The 17,797-nt window shown below is 45.1% G+C and overlaps 1 protein-coding gene across 1 annotated transcript in view; it reads right to left on the reverse strand.

Moving 5' to 3' along the window:
• The window catches only part of Suds3 (SDS3 homolog, SIN3A corepressor complex component), a 31,479-nt gene that overhangs the window by 5,816 nt on the left and 7,866 nt on the right, over positions 1 to 17,797 (reverse strand). The window contains exons 5-10 of the mRNA XM_048342866.1: positions 16,891 to 16,910; positions 14,454 to 14,610; positions 8,611 to 8,706; positions 7,724 to 7,785; positions 7,571 to 7,592; positions 5,600 to 5,705 (exon numbers count right to left, since the gene is read on the reverse strand). Coding sequence (XP_048198823.1) covers positions 5,600 to 5,705; positions 7,571 to 7,592; positions 7,724 to 7,785; positions 8,611 to 8,706; positions 14,454 to 14,610; positions 16,891 to 16,910 — 463 coding nt within the window. The remainder of the gene's footprint in view (positions 1 to 5,599; positions 5,706 to 7,570; positions 7,593 to 7,723; positions 7,786 to 8,610; positions 8,707 to 14,453; positions 14,611 to 16,890; positions 16,911 to 17,797) is intronic.

Genomic DNA, 17,797 nt, shown 5'->3' on the forward strand with positions numbered 1-17,797 from the left:
ATTCTATGGGTACTAGAAATTATAGAGAAACACAAAACAAAATGCAACCTGCCTCAAGTCATTCTGGTTCTACTGTCTAAATACTTTAAAGCTGGTGGGTTTGATAAAGAAGTGCATTTAGCATGGAACACAATAGAGAGTGGAGAAGAAAACCTATGTTCACTATGTTCCCATGACATATTGAAATTTTATTAAAATATAAAGACGTAAACTAAAAATGGCATTCTTTTTATCATACCTTTCATTTTTCTAGAATAAACAGTTATTACTTATATTAAAAAAAATAATAAGCCCAGTGTGGTGGGGTACACCTGGTATCTTAGCCCTCAGGAGACTGAAGCAGGAAGATAATAAGACTGACGCCAGCCAGGGCGGTTACAGACTCTTATCTTGAAAAAAAAATGGTAAAAAACAAAAGTAAATAATATCTTCTTGTAAGTTAAGATGAGAAAACACTAATAATATGGGGTAGAAGGGAAACTTCGTGTCACAAACAGCTAAACGAGGCACAGGTGACTCACACTATAACATTAGCTGTTCAGGAGACTGGGACCTGGAGGGACCACTGTTGAATGCCAGGCAAGGCAGAAAAGACCTCAAGACCACACAGGTGCATAAGGGTGGCCTCCATGTCCACTACAGCTCCACCCCCTTCCCAGCAGAGTTGGCTGGCATGCTCCTCAAAGCAGCCAACTCTCAAGCCAAGTGATGCCCAGGACTCCAGGGGCCCCAGGGGATTCTCATGCACAACACAATGTGATTTTGGGGGACCGTTTTCCTGGGATAGCAAAGGAATTAAGTTATTTGAATTCTCTGAAAAGATAAATCCTCAGATGGGGTTTTTGTATGATAAAAAAAAAATGTATGACAGGGCTAGGAAGTGGCTTAGTGGTAGAGTGCTTGCCTACCATGCACAAAGCCCTGGGTTCGATTCCTCAGCACCACATAGACAGGAAAACGGCCAGAAGTGGCGCTGTGACTCAAGAGATAAGAGTGCTAGCCTTTAGCAAAAAGAAACCAGGGACAGTGCTCAGGCCCTGAGTCCAAGCCCCAGAAATGGCAAGAACAAAAAAAAAAAAAAAACAAAAACAAAAAGTATGACAACCATAACATACAAAGTTAAATTTCAGTTCCTAAAGAAAAATAAAGACAAAGGTAAATCAAAACATATTTAGGAACAAGAACAAAAAAGCTCAAAAACAACATCAATAGAGCTAATTTAGAAAAAAGTGTGCACCATCTTTCCTTTTTGCAAAGTAACCTGTTTTACAAGCTCCCATTCAGCTGCTGAAGAAAAGCATTATAAACAGCCTCCAGAAGGAGCTGTAAATGTCAAATTGACTTTATTACTAATGGAAATTCTGACCTGGGAATCCCTGCAATTAAGCTCTTAATGCTGTGGGCCTCATTGTTAAACCCAATGAACTAGAATGACTATTCTTTTGGAAGGAAGCAATTTCTTTAGAAGGTAAGTTCAAAAGTGGGGCATGGAGGGTAGGAGATGTAATTGAGTTTTATACCCTATTGGGAACCCTGAAATTAACACTTCATTTACCAAAACCTGAATCCACATTACAGCTCTAGAACCTCCAGTCAATACTGTTCCAACAGTCCATGGTCTTTTTTGTTAACTGAGAGATGGAGGGTTAAAATCTACTGAACAAGTGAAACACTTCATTTCTGATTCACATTAGCAGAGTAGAGAGAAAAAAAACAGCATCATCAGTTAACTTTGTTATTTTAAAATATCAGCTACTTTCACAGTATTTTTGGAGAGGTCATTAGCCCAAGTCAAACTATACTATGAGGAAAGCTTGAGGCATGTTAAAAAAAAAAATAAAGCCTTAAAAGCAGAAGAGCTGGACAGAGGAAGATGCTTATCTTTCAAAATGAAATGTAGCTGAGAAGTGTTCACCCCAATTTTGCTGAAGTCATTTAAAACTCAATGAAACATGTTTTACCAAAAATACTGCTCTACCAAAATACTGTGCTACTGGAAGGAGAAAGTGACTCAGCTGCTGCTCTCTCAGTCACAGGCCATGTCTGCCAAAGAGAGAAACAGGAGGACTCCCAAGCACAAAGCCAACCTCAGGAGCTGGAGAGGGGACCCTTGAGGGTCATCCTGCACAAGAAACACCACTTTCTGTAATGACCAGGGAAAGAAGGGAGCACCTCTTTCTTGCTGCTCACTGTGAACCTTGATTGCCAAAGCCAAGGAGGAAACACACACAACACAATGCAAAGCCGAATTTTAAACATTAAAAGCAGAATTAGCTAGTTGAAATTCACTGAAAAGCAAAATGGTTTCCAGAGACATTCTTTTTCAAATGTCTTCTGCTAGCATTAGAAACATGGTGAACATTCTGACCATTTTGTTTACATTATCAAACAGCCATCACTGTGAATCCCTTAAGTAACCAAGCCTTTCATTTTTCTGCATTTTCACACTCAAGACATGTCTCATAAAGTCTAAGGACTAAGTCTAGAAAGAGGAAGATCTGAAGCAATGCAATCACAAAATGAACATCATTTGAAATATCACATGGCTTTGAGATGCACAGATCTGTAAAAATGTTAGTGATAAATCTCACCATTTTCAAAGACGGTTCTTATATGTAGGCTTGATCTTTAAAGGTTATTTGGTTTTCATTATTAGAAACATTTTTCATCTTATTTTGCTCCCCCTGTATTTAGCAGCTTGGGCCTGCCACCTAGTGGTAGTAGGTTCTGATAAGCAATGTTAAAACACAACACTAAAATGCAACCCAACAAGATGGGCATAGTTCAGGCTCAAAGCAAGCCTCTTCCATCTTCTGTTTAATTAACTCAATGAAATAGGAAGTCAAAATGGTTTTATTTCAGGCATGACTAGATCACTAGACATTTCTGAAAAGAACACCCATCCTAAGGATCTGTAGACTCCACAGAAAACATTTGGGGGGAAAATGTGCTTGTACTATTTTTTTTCTTGTAATAAGAAAAATCAGTGTAACATAATACCAACTTACATTGAATTTGGTATTGTAAGCAATCTAAAGATGACATAGAATGCGCAGGAAGATGTACTTAGGTTAAATGAAAACGCATCAGCTTATGTAAGGAACTTGGATTTTGCTAGCTGATGCCTAGAACATTCCTCATGGATACAGAGGGACCACTGGCTGGGCACAGTGGCTCACACCTTAGTTTCAGATAGCTGGGAGGTAGAAACCAGGAGGGTCTTGGTTCAAAAGGTCAGTGTAATGATTATATAAGATGAGGATAAGCAAAAAGAACTCCAAGAGAAGGACACAGGAGGATTCTATTGTTACGTTTAATGTTGTAGGTGAATTTCCTTTGGCGTAGTACCCTACATGGTCACTGTATATGATTTTGGTACACTGGATATTGTATATATGCTTACCTGAACTAGGGAAGGGAAAGAAAAATGGGAGTGTAACAAATATGACAAGAAATGTACTTACTACCTTATTATGTAACTGTACCCACTTTGCACATCACCTTGTCAATAAATTTTAATTAAAAAAAAAAGCTCGGTGTAAAAAAAAATCTCAAGATTCCCCCTCAACAAAGTCTGGATATACTGCTCTACCCCTAAAATCTCAGGTAGGTGAGAGATGCGGGTAGGAGGGCAGATGTCCCTGGTTGGACTGAGGCAAAAAGACTGAACAATAAACTAAAAGCAAAGAAGGCTGGAGGTGCGGCTCAAAGGGTAGAGAGCACTTGAATAGCAAGTATTCAAATCCCAGTCCCTCTACATGCATACACCCAACACATATATGCATACACATGCACAGCGATATATCCATATACACATACATGCATAAATAAAGTAACCAATTGACATAATGCAACTAACATAAGCCTCAAAAAGTCAAAATAACCATCAGTCTAATTTTGGAACTCTTCACTACATAAAAACTTGACAGCCAGGCATCGGGCGCTCATACTTGTAATCCTAGCTACTCAGGAGGCTGAGATCTGAGGATCACGGTTCAAAGCCAGCCTGGGCAGGAAAATCCATGAGACTCATCTCCAATTAATCACCAGAAAACCACAAGTGGCGCTGTGGCTCAAGTGGTAGAGTGCTAACCTTGAGCTGAAGAGCTCAGAGACAGTGCCCAGGCCAGAGTTGAAGCCCTACAACTGATCCAAAAAAAAAAAAAAAAAATTGAGAAACTTAAATAAAATATTATCATATAGCCATCACACATGATAAATTATAGAGACTATACAGTCACCCAGAAAAATATTCTCACTTGACTAAATGGAAAGAAAGGCAGGACTAAACACATGTCCATCTCCAACTTGAGTAAGAGAGTTTGTCTGCACAGGAATGAGTAAAAAAACAAACAAAAAAAGCTGAACCAGAGCTCAAAGAGCTGTAGCAGGACCCAGGGTGATTTGGTACCTACCTAAGATGGAAGGCAATGTTTACTGAGTGAACACATGGACGAATTTTAGGGTTCTTTCCTATAGTTTCGCCATTCCTCTCCAATGATAATACGCTGACATTCTGAGAGTTTCAGTGTTCAAATCTAATCTAGTCACGTCTAAGGTTAGTTTCCAAATTTCTGGCACAATTCTGCAGTGGGATGGCACATGAGAGAACAGCTGGTAAATACAGAACTCCTAACATTAGAACCTGAAGCGTGTACCACTGCAGGACCCACAGGGACAAAACAGGAAGGAAGCTCATTTATCTTAATTAGCACAATCATCTCCTGAATGGACTTGATCACAAAATCCTTTTATCTGCAGAATGCGGATTAAGTTTAGTGCACAGAAGAGTTAAGAGAAGCAAGGCAGGAGGTGCACCCTGGTCCTGCTGGCAAAAGCACCCACAAAAGGAACAAGGAAAAGAAAGGGGCAGGCTACTATCTTAAGGAAGCTCAGCTTTCAAAGACCTAACAGAGGTATCTGCAATGACTACTGACATGTAAGACTCAAGAGTTCCATTCAAAATGTAATTTGGGACAGGCATGTATGTGGTCCCAGCATTTGAGAGGCAGAGGAAGGATGATAACTAGTTTGAGACCAGCCTGGGCTATTATATAGTGGGGCTTTGTTTCAAAAATAAAAACAAAAATTAAGTTAGGGCTACAAATATAGGTTAGTGGTAGAGCATTTACATAGCATGTGCAAGATCCTCAGGCAAAGATCAGAAAGAGAAAATGAGAATGATTGGAAATAACCATCACAGTGGACTCTCCTTCTAAGAGGTTCTTCTGAGGCTAATAAGAATAGACAGTGGGGCTGGGGATATGGCCTAGTGGCAAGAGTGCTTGCCTCTTACATCTGAAGCCCTGGGTTCGATTCCCCAGCACCACATATATAGAAAATGGCCAGAAGTGGCGCTGTGGCTCAAGTGGCAGAGTGCTAGCCTTGAGCAAGAAGAAGGCAAGGGACAGTGCTCAGGCCCTGAGCCCAAGCCCAGGACTGGCCAAAAAAAAAAAAAAAAAATAGGCAGTGGGGTTGGAGACATGGCTCAGATGGTAAAATGCCGCCAATGAGTTAAAGGGTCAAATATCAAGTTCCAGTTCCAGTCTCAGACAAAAAGAAGAAAGGAAAGGAGAGGTAGTGTTTTCTCATAACTTACCATCTCTTATCATAATATAGTTTGCCATCTTCTATCCGAGCCTCAAATCTCTGGGCTGGGGACTCTGTGGGCGTGGCAGGCAGGTGTTCTGGGGAGGATGGGGATGCTGGGGAAAACAGACAGACATCAATGTCTCAGCATTTAACAAATGGGTGAGCCCATCAGCCACATGCTTTAATCAAATCATTACTAGTGTGGCAATGATACAAACCACCAAGCCATTACTGGAATAAGGCAAAGGACAAAATTCTTTTTTTAAGCAGTGGGGTCTCATACGATGTCCAGGTGGAGTGTCACAAACCTTCATAGACAAAACCCATGCATGACTCATCAGATGTGCAGCCAAGTGGTCCCTCACCCTGGAGAGCCGCATAGACACTGAACTCCATGTGGACACCCAACCGCCTTGCACCACAAAATTCCTCATCATTACATGTTACTTGATCCGCAAAACCATAAGGTAGCCCTGAGCAGAAGAGAAACCTGAGGCCCAGGGAGGTAAAGGACAAATGTGCAGATGCACAAGGTCACTCTGAGTAGGAAGAAAACCCCATGACCATCAGGACCCTAAAAGGGATTAAAGAGGGCTGGGATATGGCCTAGTGGCAAGAGTGCTTGACTCCTATACATGAAGCCCTGGGTTTGATTCCCCAGCACCACATATATAGAAAACGGCCAGAAGTGGCGCTGTGGCTCAAGTGGCAGAGTGCTAGTGGCAGAGTGGCAGAGAAGCCAGGGACAGTGCTCAGGCCCTGAGTCCAAGGCCCAGGACTGGCAAAAAAAAAAAAAAAAGGGATTAAGAAAAAAAATCTTAAAAATGAAATCATGTTGGACACTGGTGGCTCATGCTACCAGGTACGCAGACAGGTGAGATCTGAGGATCATGGTGGGAACCCAGCCCAGGAAGCAAAGTCTATGAAACTCTTACTTCCAGTAAACTACTGAGAAAGCCAAAAGCGGTGCTGTGGCTCAAGTGGTAGAGTGCTACCCTTGAACAAAGCAACTCAGGGACAGCACCCAGGACCAGAGTTCAAGTCTCAGGATCAGAAAAAAAAAAAATTCTAGAACTGCAATTAAGTTCTGATGATCTGAATCTATACACTCACCTAACACCTAGCCCCTTATGCTTTGCTGTGGACCATAGGCACCCAAGAAGGAAGAATCCTGTTCTCAGTAGTAGGGGTATGCATGAGTAATCAGTGCTCAGAACCAAAGATGTCACTAATTCAGAGTACCTGTTTGCAAACTGCAAGTCAGCCTGTGTTATTAGCAGGGCCAGGCCAGGAAATACCACTAGAACACTAATGCCTAGGCCTTAACCAGAATGCAAGTCAGACTGAACAATCCTGAGGTCTCATTTTCAAAACTGGATTATGCCTGATGCGTAACAACCCATCACACCACGTGGGCATAATGGCACAGCCCTTGAGAGGCTAAGGTAAGAAGATTGTGAGTTCAAGGCCAGCCTAATTTTAGTTAAGACATGGGCTTAAAAAAAATCAACAAAAAACCAAAAACCCAAGCCTAACACTGGTGGCTCATGCTTGTAATTCTAGCTACTCAGGAGGCTGAGATCTAAGGATCATGATTCAAAGCCAGCCCAGATAGGAAATTTCTTCATTAAGACTCTCATTTCCAATTAAACACCAAAAAGCAAGTGAAGCTGTGGCTCAAGTGACAGCACTAACCTTGAGCACAAAAGCTCAGGGATAGCAACCATGACCTGAGTTCAAGCCCCAGGATGGGCATAAAAAAAGAGGTGGGGGGGAGTCTATCATAAATCCCATGGAAACAACAAAAATAGAGGAAAGAGGGCTCGTGTATGGTTCTCTTCAGTTTGTGATGCCTGCTCTTAGGCATATAACAAACATTTTACTTTACAAAACTGGGACAATTCCCTGGCAGGTATTCACATGCTTTCCCAACAATGTGACACAAAGACTGGAGATGCCAGTAACATCGTGCACTTACCTGGTCTCTTGGGTGACTTAAGCTGTAAGAAGAACAGAAAATCATTTCAGATGCAAGTTCCAATGTCAGGTATGGATGATTTCACAAGTTGACGAGAACGTGGTGCACAAGGGCACCAGGGGGATTCTAGGAATCTGCAAGGCCAAGCCATACCTTATTTAATGTCCTCAGATCCTCCATAATCTGCTCATCTGTTAACAAGTAGTTTAGCTGAGGTGTGGAGAGTTAAAGGAAGCTGTCTGAAAAGTGCAGTTCTCCCCACCCTCACCCCCCCCCCCCCCGAATCAGAAATCAACACACCAGGAAAATCTGTCCTTTGCAACTGACAGTGCTAAACCATGTTTAGTGTAACTGACAATGCTACATAATGCTTTTACAGTAACAATTTGTTTCTTCTACTAAATATCACAGTCAACCAGCATAGAAAAGAACTGTAGGTATCTGTAACAACAGTGACAGCATAGTAAACAAAAAAACAACTTTGGTCTGAATTTATAAAGAGCTGTAGTTCCAAAGATCTTTAAGCTTCTCTAGTTACCCTTCCCCAGCTCTGAAACCTTTAGGAAAAGAGACCCTCTGCTGGTGGCAGAAATGAATGAAGCATTCTAGAAAATAGCTATTTTCTCAAGAAGGACAGACCCAACAACTCTGCTCTCCAGGCACCCCATCCCATTAGCCATCCCTATGACTACAGAGCTTCTTTATGTTGACTATAACGCCATTTGCTTAAAGGCACCTGGTGACTGAGAAACACAAAGGCAGATACCACAAGTCCTCACATTACAGGGGGAAAAATTAAGACACATCAATCAAGTTGTCAGCTGCCTGAGTTTTAAAACCAGGTTGAACCTCCAATAGAGTGCCTTTGTAAATGTCTGCTTTCTACAAAGCCCTGTTGTTAAGAGGAGCTATGCGCGTGTGCGCCCATCAAATGCTGCTGCTTATACAGGCCTTTGTCATGGACCCTCTACCAAATAGGCAATCAAGGATTCAACAGTCTCAGGGAAGGAAAGGTCATTGGAGCCTGGTGAAATGGATATCAGGAGCAGGTTTTCTCCTCTTGTCTGGGATGGGGACCGGATCATTCGGCCGTCTCCGCAACTTTCTGGTCATGATGGGCTTCACCTCCATAGAGTCTGTGGCAAGAAGCGAATGAGTAAATCTATCCAGCTCCCACCTGAAATCAGTAAGAATTCCTGTGGTTTAAGATTTTTGCCCAAGCCGCCCCAGCACAACTTTTACTGGGGATGTTTGCCTTATGCATGGTCTAAACCAGATGTTGCTCTTAAGACTTTAGAGTGGGTCTATGCTTCTAAAATTCAGACAGCTAAGTTAGGCACACACTCCTCTCCAAAACCATGCCCTACAGTCCAACATGGGGGATTATCTCTGGCACTCTCAAAAGCCTGTCTGTTCCTTCCTTACCTCAAATAAAGAAGCCCAGAGGTCTTGTGATAACCAGCGGGCAGGCCTATGCTAACCCACAGGGGCTGAGCCTCTGGAGGGAGGGTGGGTGTCAAGGAGTCAAGTAGTGGTTGAAGCCCTTGGAGCACGGGTGGAACACCCCATATAGGCTGTGTGCTCTGAGAAGGGGAGATGGGGTGGTGGGTGAGAAAGAGAAGAGGGAGAGTATGGGGCAGGTGCTGAAGTGGCAAGAGGCGCTTCAGGGAACAGAGGTGAGAGGCCTGTGGAGAGGCAGAGGCCTGGCAGAGAGGAGGAAAAAAAAAAACTCACCCCCTTGGAGGCTGCAGCTGCTCCTAGTTCTGGGGTAGCCTAGGACAAGGTAGTCGCAGGCCAATAAATAATTTTGTCCCCTTTGGTGGATTTTCTTGCTCCAAGGTTATAACAGTCTCTGCTATTGTGACTGAAGGAGCCTTAAGGTCCTCATGTGCCTAATTTCTGCTGTTCTCCCACTCCCTCCCAGAGTGGGGGTACCCCAAAGCCCAGTGATATGAAAGGCCTTTGGTGCTGGCCCACTCCTTCCTGAGATACTGGATGTCTTCTACAGTCACCAACGCCAGCACCAGCAATGACCACCATGACAATCTCAGTCCTCCTGATTCCCCTCCCAAGGATGTCTCTCCCACATGTAGCCCCCTTGCCCCCTTCCACATTCAACAGAATCAGCCCCCCCCCCCCCGCGTCTCTCTTTACTCAGGTATCAAATTCATCCATAATCAACTCAGCCTCACTGACCTGTTCTGACTCAGGAAGTCTCCTTCTTCAGTGATCTCTGTAAGACACAGGTCCTGCCACTCTGTACAATCATTCTTCTTACTGAATACTTCAGTGGCCCACTGCTCTCCAGAGTCAAGACCAGGCCTTTCATGTTACCCAGACACCATCCTTTCAGATTATAGACCTCTCTGCCTAGCTTCCTTCTTTTTGTGTTTGTGCTGGTCCTTGGGCTTGCACACAGGCCTGAGTGCTATTTCTGAATTTTTATTTATTTATTTTTTGCACTAGGCTACCTTTTCAGTGGTTAATTGGAAATAAGAGTCTCATGAACTTTTCTGCCCGGTTGGTTTCAAATCACAATCCTCACATCTCGGCCTCCTGAGTAGCAAGGGTTGTAGGTGTGCACCACTGGCACTCAGCTAGCTTCTTTTCTGCCCTTGGAAATATCCTCCTTATACGGTCCTTTCAGTAGTCTCCTGCCTGTGACATCTTCCCCAGGCAGAGGCTCAGTCCATCTTCCCAATAATACTTGCATACCAACTTCTGTACCAAGTGCCACACCTCATGGGCTGTTCCCCCCACAATGGAATTCCACATCTGTGCTCTGCCACTCTCTGCCAGACAGAACTTCCATCAAGTTCAAAGACTACTTCTCTGGTGCCCACTGGCACTGGGTGAGTTCCTTTCACACTGTAGTGTCCAATTTGTTCTGCAAATTGTGAAGCGTCAGTGGGTATCAGCACCTACCATATGCACTCCTTTATACCTCACCTTTATTTATTTATTTATTTTATTTTGGCCAGTCCTAGGGCTTGAACTCAAGGCTTAAGCACTGTCTCTGGCTTCCCTTTGCTCAAGGCTAGCACTCTACAGCTTGAGCCACAGCTCCATTTCTGGCCTTTTCTGTTTATGTGGTGCTGAGGAATCAAACCCAAGGCTTCATGCATGGCTAGGCAAGCATTCTACCACTAAGCCACATTCCCAGCCCCATATACCTCATCTTTTAAAAAACAGACCTTTGTATAGTTTCTTTCCTGCTTAAAACTATGTTGGTTAGAACCAGTCTCAATGAAACTCTTTCATGCCCAGCACGGTGTTCTGAATGGAGAGGACTATACAGAGTTGGACCCAAGCTGCCCATGAGCAGATGGCATTAAAGAGGAGACAGGGCCCACACATGCCTGACTGCACAGAATGGCCTGGATTCCACACTGTGAGCACAATATCTGGAAGATGACCAACACTCCAAATCCAGGTCATCTCCTCTTCTCTTCCCGACATTTGTGTGGGACTCCTGCTCCGTTTCCAGGACTCCCCAGGCCACCTACACTGTGTGACCACTGTGTGAGATTTTCTGCTCATGCACAGCACACCAGCTGATGCCTTAAGGTCTGAGTCACTGGTTAGGCCTGTCTGATCTTCACCGTCATTAGGGGCCACCTCTCAGCACTGTACTACTCTGGGAAGGATCCATCATGATCAGAACAAGAACAACTGAGTACACAGACCTCACCCCTCAGCCTCATTCTGTGACCCACTCAGTGTTGCATGAACCCTGGTTCTGAGAGTCATAATGGGTCAGCTGACATGAATTCTGGTGAAGCACTAGCCAGGTCCTTGGGGGGCTCTGAGCAAATGGCTGCACTTCCCTGTCAGCTTTGCCATCAGTAAACCAGGGAAAAGGACAGTCAGACCTTGAGGCCTGCAAGAACTGAACGAGATTACATTTCCCAAGTCCCGTATCTATCCTGAGCCAGCCGTTCTCCAAAGTACAGTACACACTGCCTCCGCATGGCTTCCACTGCCCCTCCACCAGACAGGCTATCACCGCCTTGTCAGAAGAGGAAACTGCCTTACAACTGGTAGAGCCAGGACACTCCAGACTAGTTGGTCTACACATCTAGTTCAAGGTTTCTACATAATGCCTAGGATCTCAGTCACTGGTAAGTGTGCTCAGAAGGCAGATGTCTACTCTAACTTCAGTGACATGTTCTCCCTAGCAAGGATCCTATTTTCGAAAGGAAGAAACAAGCTTTACTGAGGCCACGAGTAGCTTCCACAGGGAATGAGTAAAATTTACAAAAGAAATTAAAGTGGCAAATAGCGAGTTGATGGAAGAAAGCACAAGAAAAAATAGGGGGGGGGGGCCCTGCGGCTGCACTAACAAGAAAAATTATGAATTAACAATAGCCAGGCACCAACAGCTTATGCCTGTAATCCTAGCTTCTCAGAAGGCCAAGACCTGGAAATCAGAGTCTAAGGCCAGCCTAGGCAGAAAAATGAGATGCCAACTCCAAATTAATCAACAGAATGCCGGATTCGAGGCATAGCTCAAATAAGAGAGCACCAGCCAATGAACAAGAAAGCTGAACAAAAGTGGAAGCCTCTAAGTTCAACCCCAAGTACTGGCACCAAAAGGAAAAAAATGGTAAAGCCTCATATCTTTTCTAACTGATTAGGTTCTCTATTATCTGGGTTACTTACAATCTTGGCCTCAACATCAAAGAAAACACACACTCTTGGGTGGTTCTGTCAATCTGGTGTGGCAGGCAACACTATGGGCCTGGGGCCCTCTGAACAGCATGCCTCATATCCAGGCCTCCAGCTGACACATGTACTTAAAGCTGAAGTAGATCAACAGTTTAGCCTTGCTTCCCCACTACTGCCCTGCCCTTCCCATGTCCTCCAGAGGGCTAGGTAGGTGTCAAGATGGCCTCCTGCACTAATCCCCAGGGAGGCAAGTGCTTTACATCATGCTCAAACAGAGAAGGTCACCAGATACACCTGTTTCCAGTGGGTCCTTTAGACAAGGCTTCGCATCAGCCTCACACTTGACTTTGTTTTTAGAAGAGATCTTCATGTTGAACAGAAAAGGAGATCTGTAGAAATACCTTTTGTGCACAGAGCTGGGCAACACTGACACTGGGCATCAATCCACAGAGGTGAAATAAGTCAGTCAATTAAAGGAAGGGAACAGGCCTTTAGTGCAACTCCACAGCAGCACCATCTGTGGAAAGGCTAATTATCTTCCAGCTCCAGTGGCTCTTCTCTGCACACTCCATCATTACCTTGGCAGTCCTCTCCATATCAAGGGTACTAAATGGCTTGAGGAAGGACATCGGTACCTTCAATGCCCATGGCTAGCTTTAAACACCTCTGTAATCTATTTTATTGCGTTACAAATGATTTCACTGCATTGATTTGTCTTTTCCACCCTGGCTCGCTCTACCTCAAGTCACTGAGGACGCCTCCTGTCCCAGTTACGATTCTGGCTGTAAAACAACCTGGCCAAACAATGTCTCCAGCTTGTCAACAATTACAATGCCAAATCACAGGTGAGGAGCTGGTACCATTCCCTGCAGATGGAAAGGGAGCAGCTATAACCAGACACTATTTCCCACTAGCCTAATGAAGGCTCTGGAGCATCTGGTGTCTCTAACAGAGCAATGAGGCATCAATGCCAGTCATAGCCACCAGCAGAGGGTCATAGCACAGGCAGGCAGACTGCTACAAATGAGGTAGCGCAACACTACCAGTCTAGTAACTGAAATCCCCCAACAAGATGGGGCTGTCTGAAGATGCTACTGAAGCATCTGCCTGCTCTAAAACAGGAGGCTTAAGGCACTCACATTCTTTCACCAAGTCTTCCAATGAGGAACCTAGCAGAGACTTGAGGGGTTTGGGCCCTGTCCCACTGTGAGACACAAGCACATTCTCATCAGGGTAGAAGTCTATCAGTGGGAGGCCCAAGTGGGTTCACAGTACAGAAACTTATTGGGGAGGGCGAGTGGGTGGGAAGGGGAGGAAAATCTATACTAGTTCCTTTTCATTTCAAAGTCAGCTCCAAGTTTGTCCACTAAAAAGAAAAAGAGCCAAACATGCACCTGTCAAAAGCAGACATACCAGAGTACCAGAACTTCTCAACATGGATGAGTTAAATGAGGGCTGTGCAGCAGGGCATGGCATGAGACATCAAGCAACAGATTTTCCCTACCTGCTCTGCAGAGTTTGCCAAGTTCCAGCCCATCCTGTGAATCCTTCCAGGGCTCATCAGCCTACATGAAGCCACTAAGTCAGCCCACATCACTTCTCCCTGAAACTTGCTGTGCCCTGCTGGGCTCCCACATGCAGTTGAGGAAATCCTAGGGTGGGGGTATGGCTTGGCCCTAACTAAGCCTTGGACAACCTCAGTACCCTCACACAAGAGTCAAGTGCCCTGATGGAATAGCACTGGCTTTGAAATGCTCACAATACAGCCTGGGGAAAGATGGAGCAACTCAGAAGAGAAGATACAGCACCTCGCCTGTAATTAGGGCAGACGGCAAACACAGCAGAGTCCATCAGAGCAGATAGGCTAGTTAGTGATTGAAAAGGACCAAGACACAAGCACAGCCAGCCCTGGTGAGAGTCAGGTAGAGCACAAGCCAGAGCTTGCACTTCCTATTCAAGGAACACCTCCTACTGAAGCACCTGCATTTCTGCTATACTCTATCCTGGGCACTTCTAACCATAACCGAGGGTTAGCTTACAGCCAGCCTCAACAGTCAGGAAAAACTCCCAGAACTGAAGCAGCTGGATAGAAGCCACACAGCCCACACAAGGTAAAAGCCCTCCCGCCACGGCCATGCCCTGCCATGGAGGTGGGAGACAGCAGAAGTGGAGCCCACCAGGAACACAGGGACACATGCACACTCAGCTTCCATACCTCCAGTTAGCTCCATTGTGAGCTTCTCATTCTCGATCATTTTCTTCTTTTCTTCCAGCTCTGCAATCAGGTTCTCTTTCAGCTCCACCTTCTTGTCCTCAAATTCCTTCACTGCTGCCTTCTTCTCTTTGATGTAGTTCCTTTCCACTTGTTCAGTCTGAGCAAGAAAGAAACAGAGGCTAAGGGGACATAGTCCAAGCAGCTGGAAGTCAGGCTCTGTCCCCAACAGCCAAGAAAATACCTTGACCAGAAGCACAAGTCCGTCTCACTCATACATGTGGCACCGGCAGTGGGGGGAGCAAGGCTAACAAAGGCCAAGTCTGGCCACAGTACTGCTCCCCCTCCTCCCAGGAAGGCACAATAAAGCACAGTCTCTCAAGCACAGTAAATAATCCCTTTGAAGGAGACAATCTTAAAATGAAATCTCTACTCAAAATTAACTGCAAGAAAATTGTAACCTCTCTGTACATCAGTTTTATAATAAAAACTTTTAAAAAATTAACTGCAAGATACTAAACCTAGACAAATTAAGCTACTTTTTTTTTTTTTTTTTTTTTGCCAGTCCTGGGCCTTGGACTCAGGGCCTCAGCACTGTCCCTGTCTTTTTGCTCAAGGCTAGCACTCTACCTCTTGAGCCACAGCACCACTTCTGGCTTTTTCTATATATGTGGTGCTGAAGAATCAAACCCAGGGCTTCATGCATGCTAGCAAGCACTTTGCCACTAGGCCATATTCCCAGCCCTAAGCTACTATTTTTTTATACTTAGAAGTACAGATCATTTACAAGGTTCCTTAACTTTGAAGTATTCAAACATTGCAATTAAACAAAATTAACTTCCCAGTCAACTTGGTGAGGTGGAGATTAGAGGAACATAGTTTGAGCCAGCCTGGGCAAAGAGTTAGTGAGAACACCATCTCAACAAAGTAGCTAAATAAGGTGGTTCAGGTTCGTAATCTCAGCTATGCAGGCGGCCTAAGTAGGGGGATTCTGGTCCACAATGACCCCAGGGTAAACCTAGAACACCTTATCAGAAAAATAACAAAAGCAAAAAGGACTGGGGGGCATGGCTCAAGGGGTAGAGACAGCCTTGCAATCAATCAGTAAGGCCCTGACCCTGAGTTCCAATGCCAGTACAAAAAGTTAAAAAAAAAAACTTTAACTCTGTAAACATTCCCCCCCCACTTTTTGCAGTACTGGGGTACTTTAGCACTTGAGAACTTCTCCAATGCAAGCATCCACTTCAATATCCCCGTACTGTGCACACAGTGCACAGTGGACACAGGGGTTGTGGGTGGGGACCGTGTGATCCTTTGGGCAGTGACTCCAGTTCTAGAATGGCTTCCAACAACAGGGCTGAAAATCACCACCATTCCATCCACTTGCCACCTGACACTGTTATGCCAAGTCGCAAGAAGACCACCAAGAAGGCCACCGAGACTCAGACGTTCCGAAATGCAAAAGCAAGGCTTTATTCAGGCGAGCTGCAACTCGGGCCTAGTCCTACCCACTGACACAGCGGAGGGTAGGAGGAAGCCCCGAGCTGCGATTACACAGGGCTTATAAAGGCAAAAAACAAAGTTACAGCTATCAGGTGTTCAAGCAAGGAAAAAAAACAAAGTTACAGCAATCAGGTGTTTTAAGCAAGCAAGATTAGGACACGGGTACAAATTTGATTGGCTCAGGGCTCGAGGCATTCTGGGGGCGGTTAGAGTTAAGCATTCCCAGGCGGTTAGTGTTCTTGACCGGCTGGGCCCTAATAAGCTTGCCCTGGGTTTGCTTATAGTTTAAACAGACAACAAAACGAACGGGGGCTGCCTGAAAATGGGGTTTACTTTAACTCTTCATTCCCCCCTTCAACACAAGAACATCCCTCAGGACTGGCCCTGACGCTTCCCAGAGGATGGCAGAGCCATCACTGAGTGAATACAGACTGAAAGGAAACTTTTCTTAGTGGCCCAGAGTTGCTGTTAAAAAACAGTCTATGAGCAATTCCAAGGCCAGACTGCTTCAAGTCCCCCAAAATAATTCAGAAATACTGTGGGGCAAAAGCCACAGAAAAGCAGGGTGCAGGTGGCTCACACCTCCAATCCTGGCTACTCAGGGGGCTGAGATCTGAGGACTGAGGTTCAAAGCCAGCCCAGGCAAGAAAGTCCATGAGACTCTTATCTCCAATTAGTCACCAGAAAACCAGAAGTGGAGCTGTGGCTCATGTGGTAGAGTGCTAGCCTTGAGCTGAAGAGCTCAGAGACAGCGCCCAGGCCCAGAGTTCAAGCCTCTCAACCAAACAAAAACAAACAAACAAACAAAAAAAAAACAAAGCAGTGAGCAGTCTTTGTGTTAAGCATTAGCTATCCAACAACAAAGGAAGGAGAAGGTCTCCAGTATCAGGAAGAGCCAGCTTCCTAAGGCAGCCCAGTCTGCAAGCCCAGTACTTACCTCCAGCTGAAGGAAGAGCTCTGGAAGAGAACAACAGTATATAGTTAGATCCTGGTTCCCCATGTGAAATGTCTTTCCTCCCAGAAACATGGGGACTCATTTAGACTTGGAATTGCTCTCTGACAGCACATTACACAAAGTAAATGTCTCACTTAAAAGGGAAGGACATAAGAAGTATGAGTGCTACTTTGTTTACATTTGGTCCAGAAGGCAAATAGCTCCAGCAGTTCAGCCTGAGGGCAAAAACACCCAACCACTACCTGAATCAAGTCTTCCCCACCCCTCACAGCCCACCCACCCCCCCACTCCACATACAGGCAGAATGGCTCAGGAAGAAACACAGCAGAGGTCCTGCTTGGCTCTCCTAGGACTTTACCCACAGACACCAGGCCTCAGACCACACCCTCAATTTCCTTAACAACTTCAGTCCTTCACTCACCAAGCCCCCCTCAGCCGCCTGAAGGACATGCCCAGCAGTGCTCTACAGGTTTCTTAGGACCTACTATGTACCAGACAACTGGCAGACAGACAGCCTCTCACCTAACACACACACACACACACACACACACACACACACACACACACACACACACCAGCAGACTATAAGCCCTCCACAAAACCCATATTTGGAAAAAAATAAGCCTATGGCCTATGGTATGCAGTCAGTAAAGACTGCTGGGTACTGAGCCCAGCTTAGCAGTCTCCAGTGCAAACCTGACACCCACCCTACAGACCCACAGGCCAGAGAGCACAGCCACACCCCTAGAGAGCTCTCAAGGCACAGAGGCCATCTAAAGCTGCTTGATGGAAAATGTAAACTGAGGAGAAGACTAAGCCATTCTGTTTTCCGATGGGAGAAGCCCTCAGCATGTTGGCTCCAGGAATGGCTGGATACAGGAGCCCAAGC

Source organism: Perognathus longimembris, chromosome 3 (assembly GCF_023159225.1).
Source record: "Perognathus longimembris pacificus isolate PPM17 chromosome 3, ASM2315922v1, whole genome shotgun sequence".
In the NCBI taxonomy this organism is placed as follows: domain Eukaryota; kingdom Metazoa; phylum Chordata; class Mammalia; order Rodentia; family Heteromyidae; genus Perognathus; species Perognathus longimembris.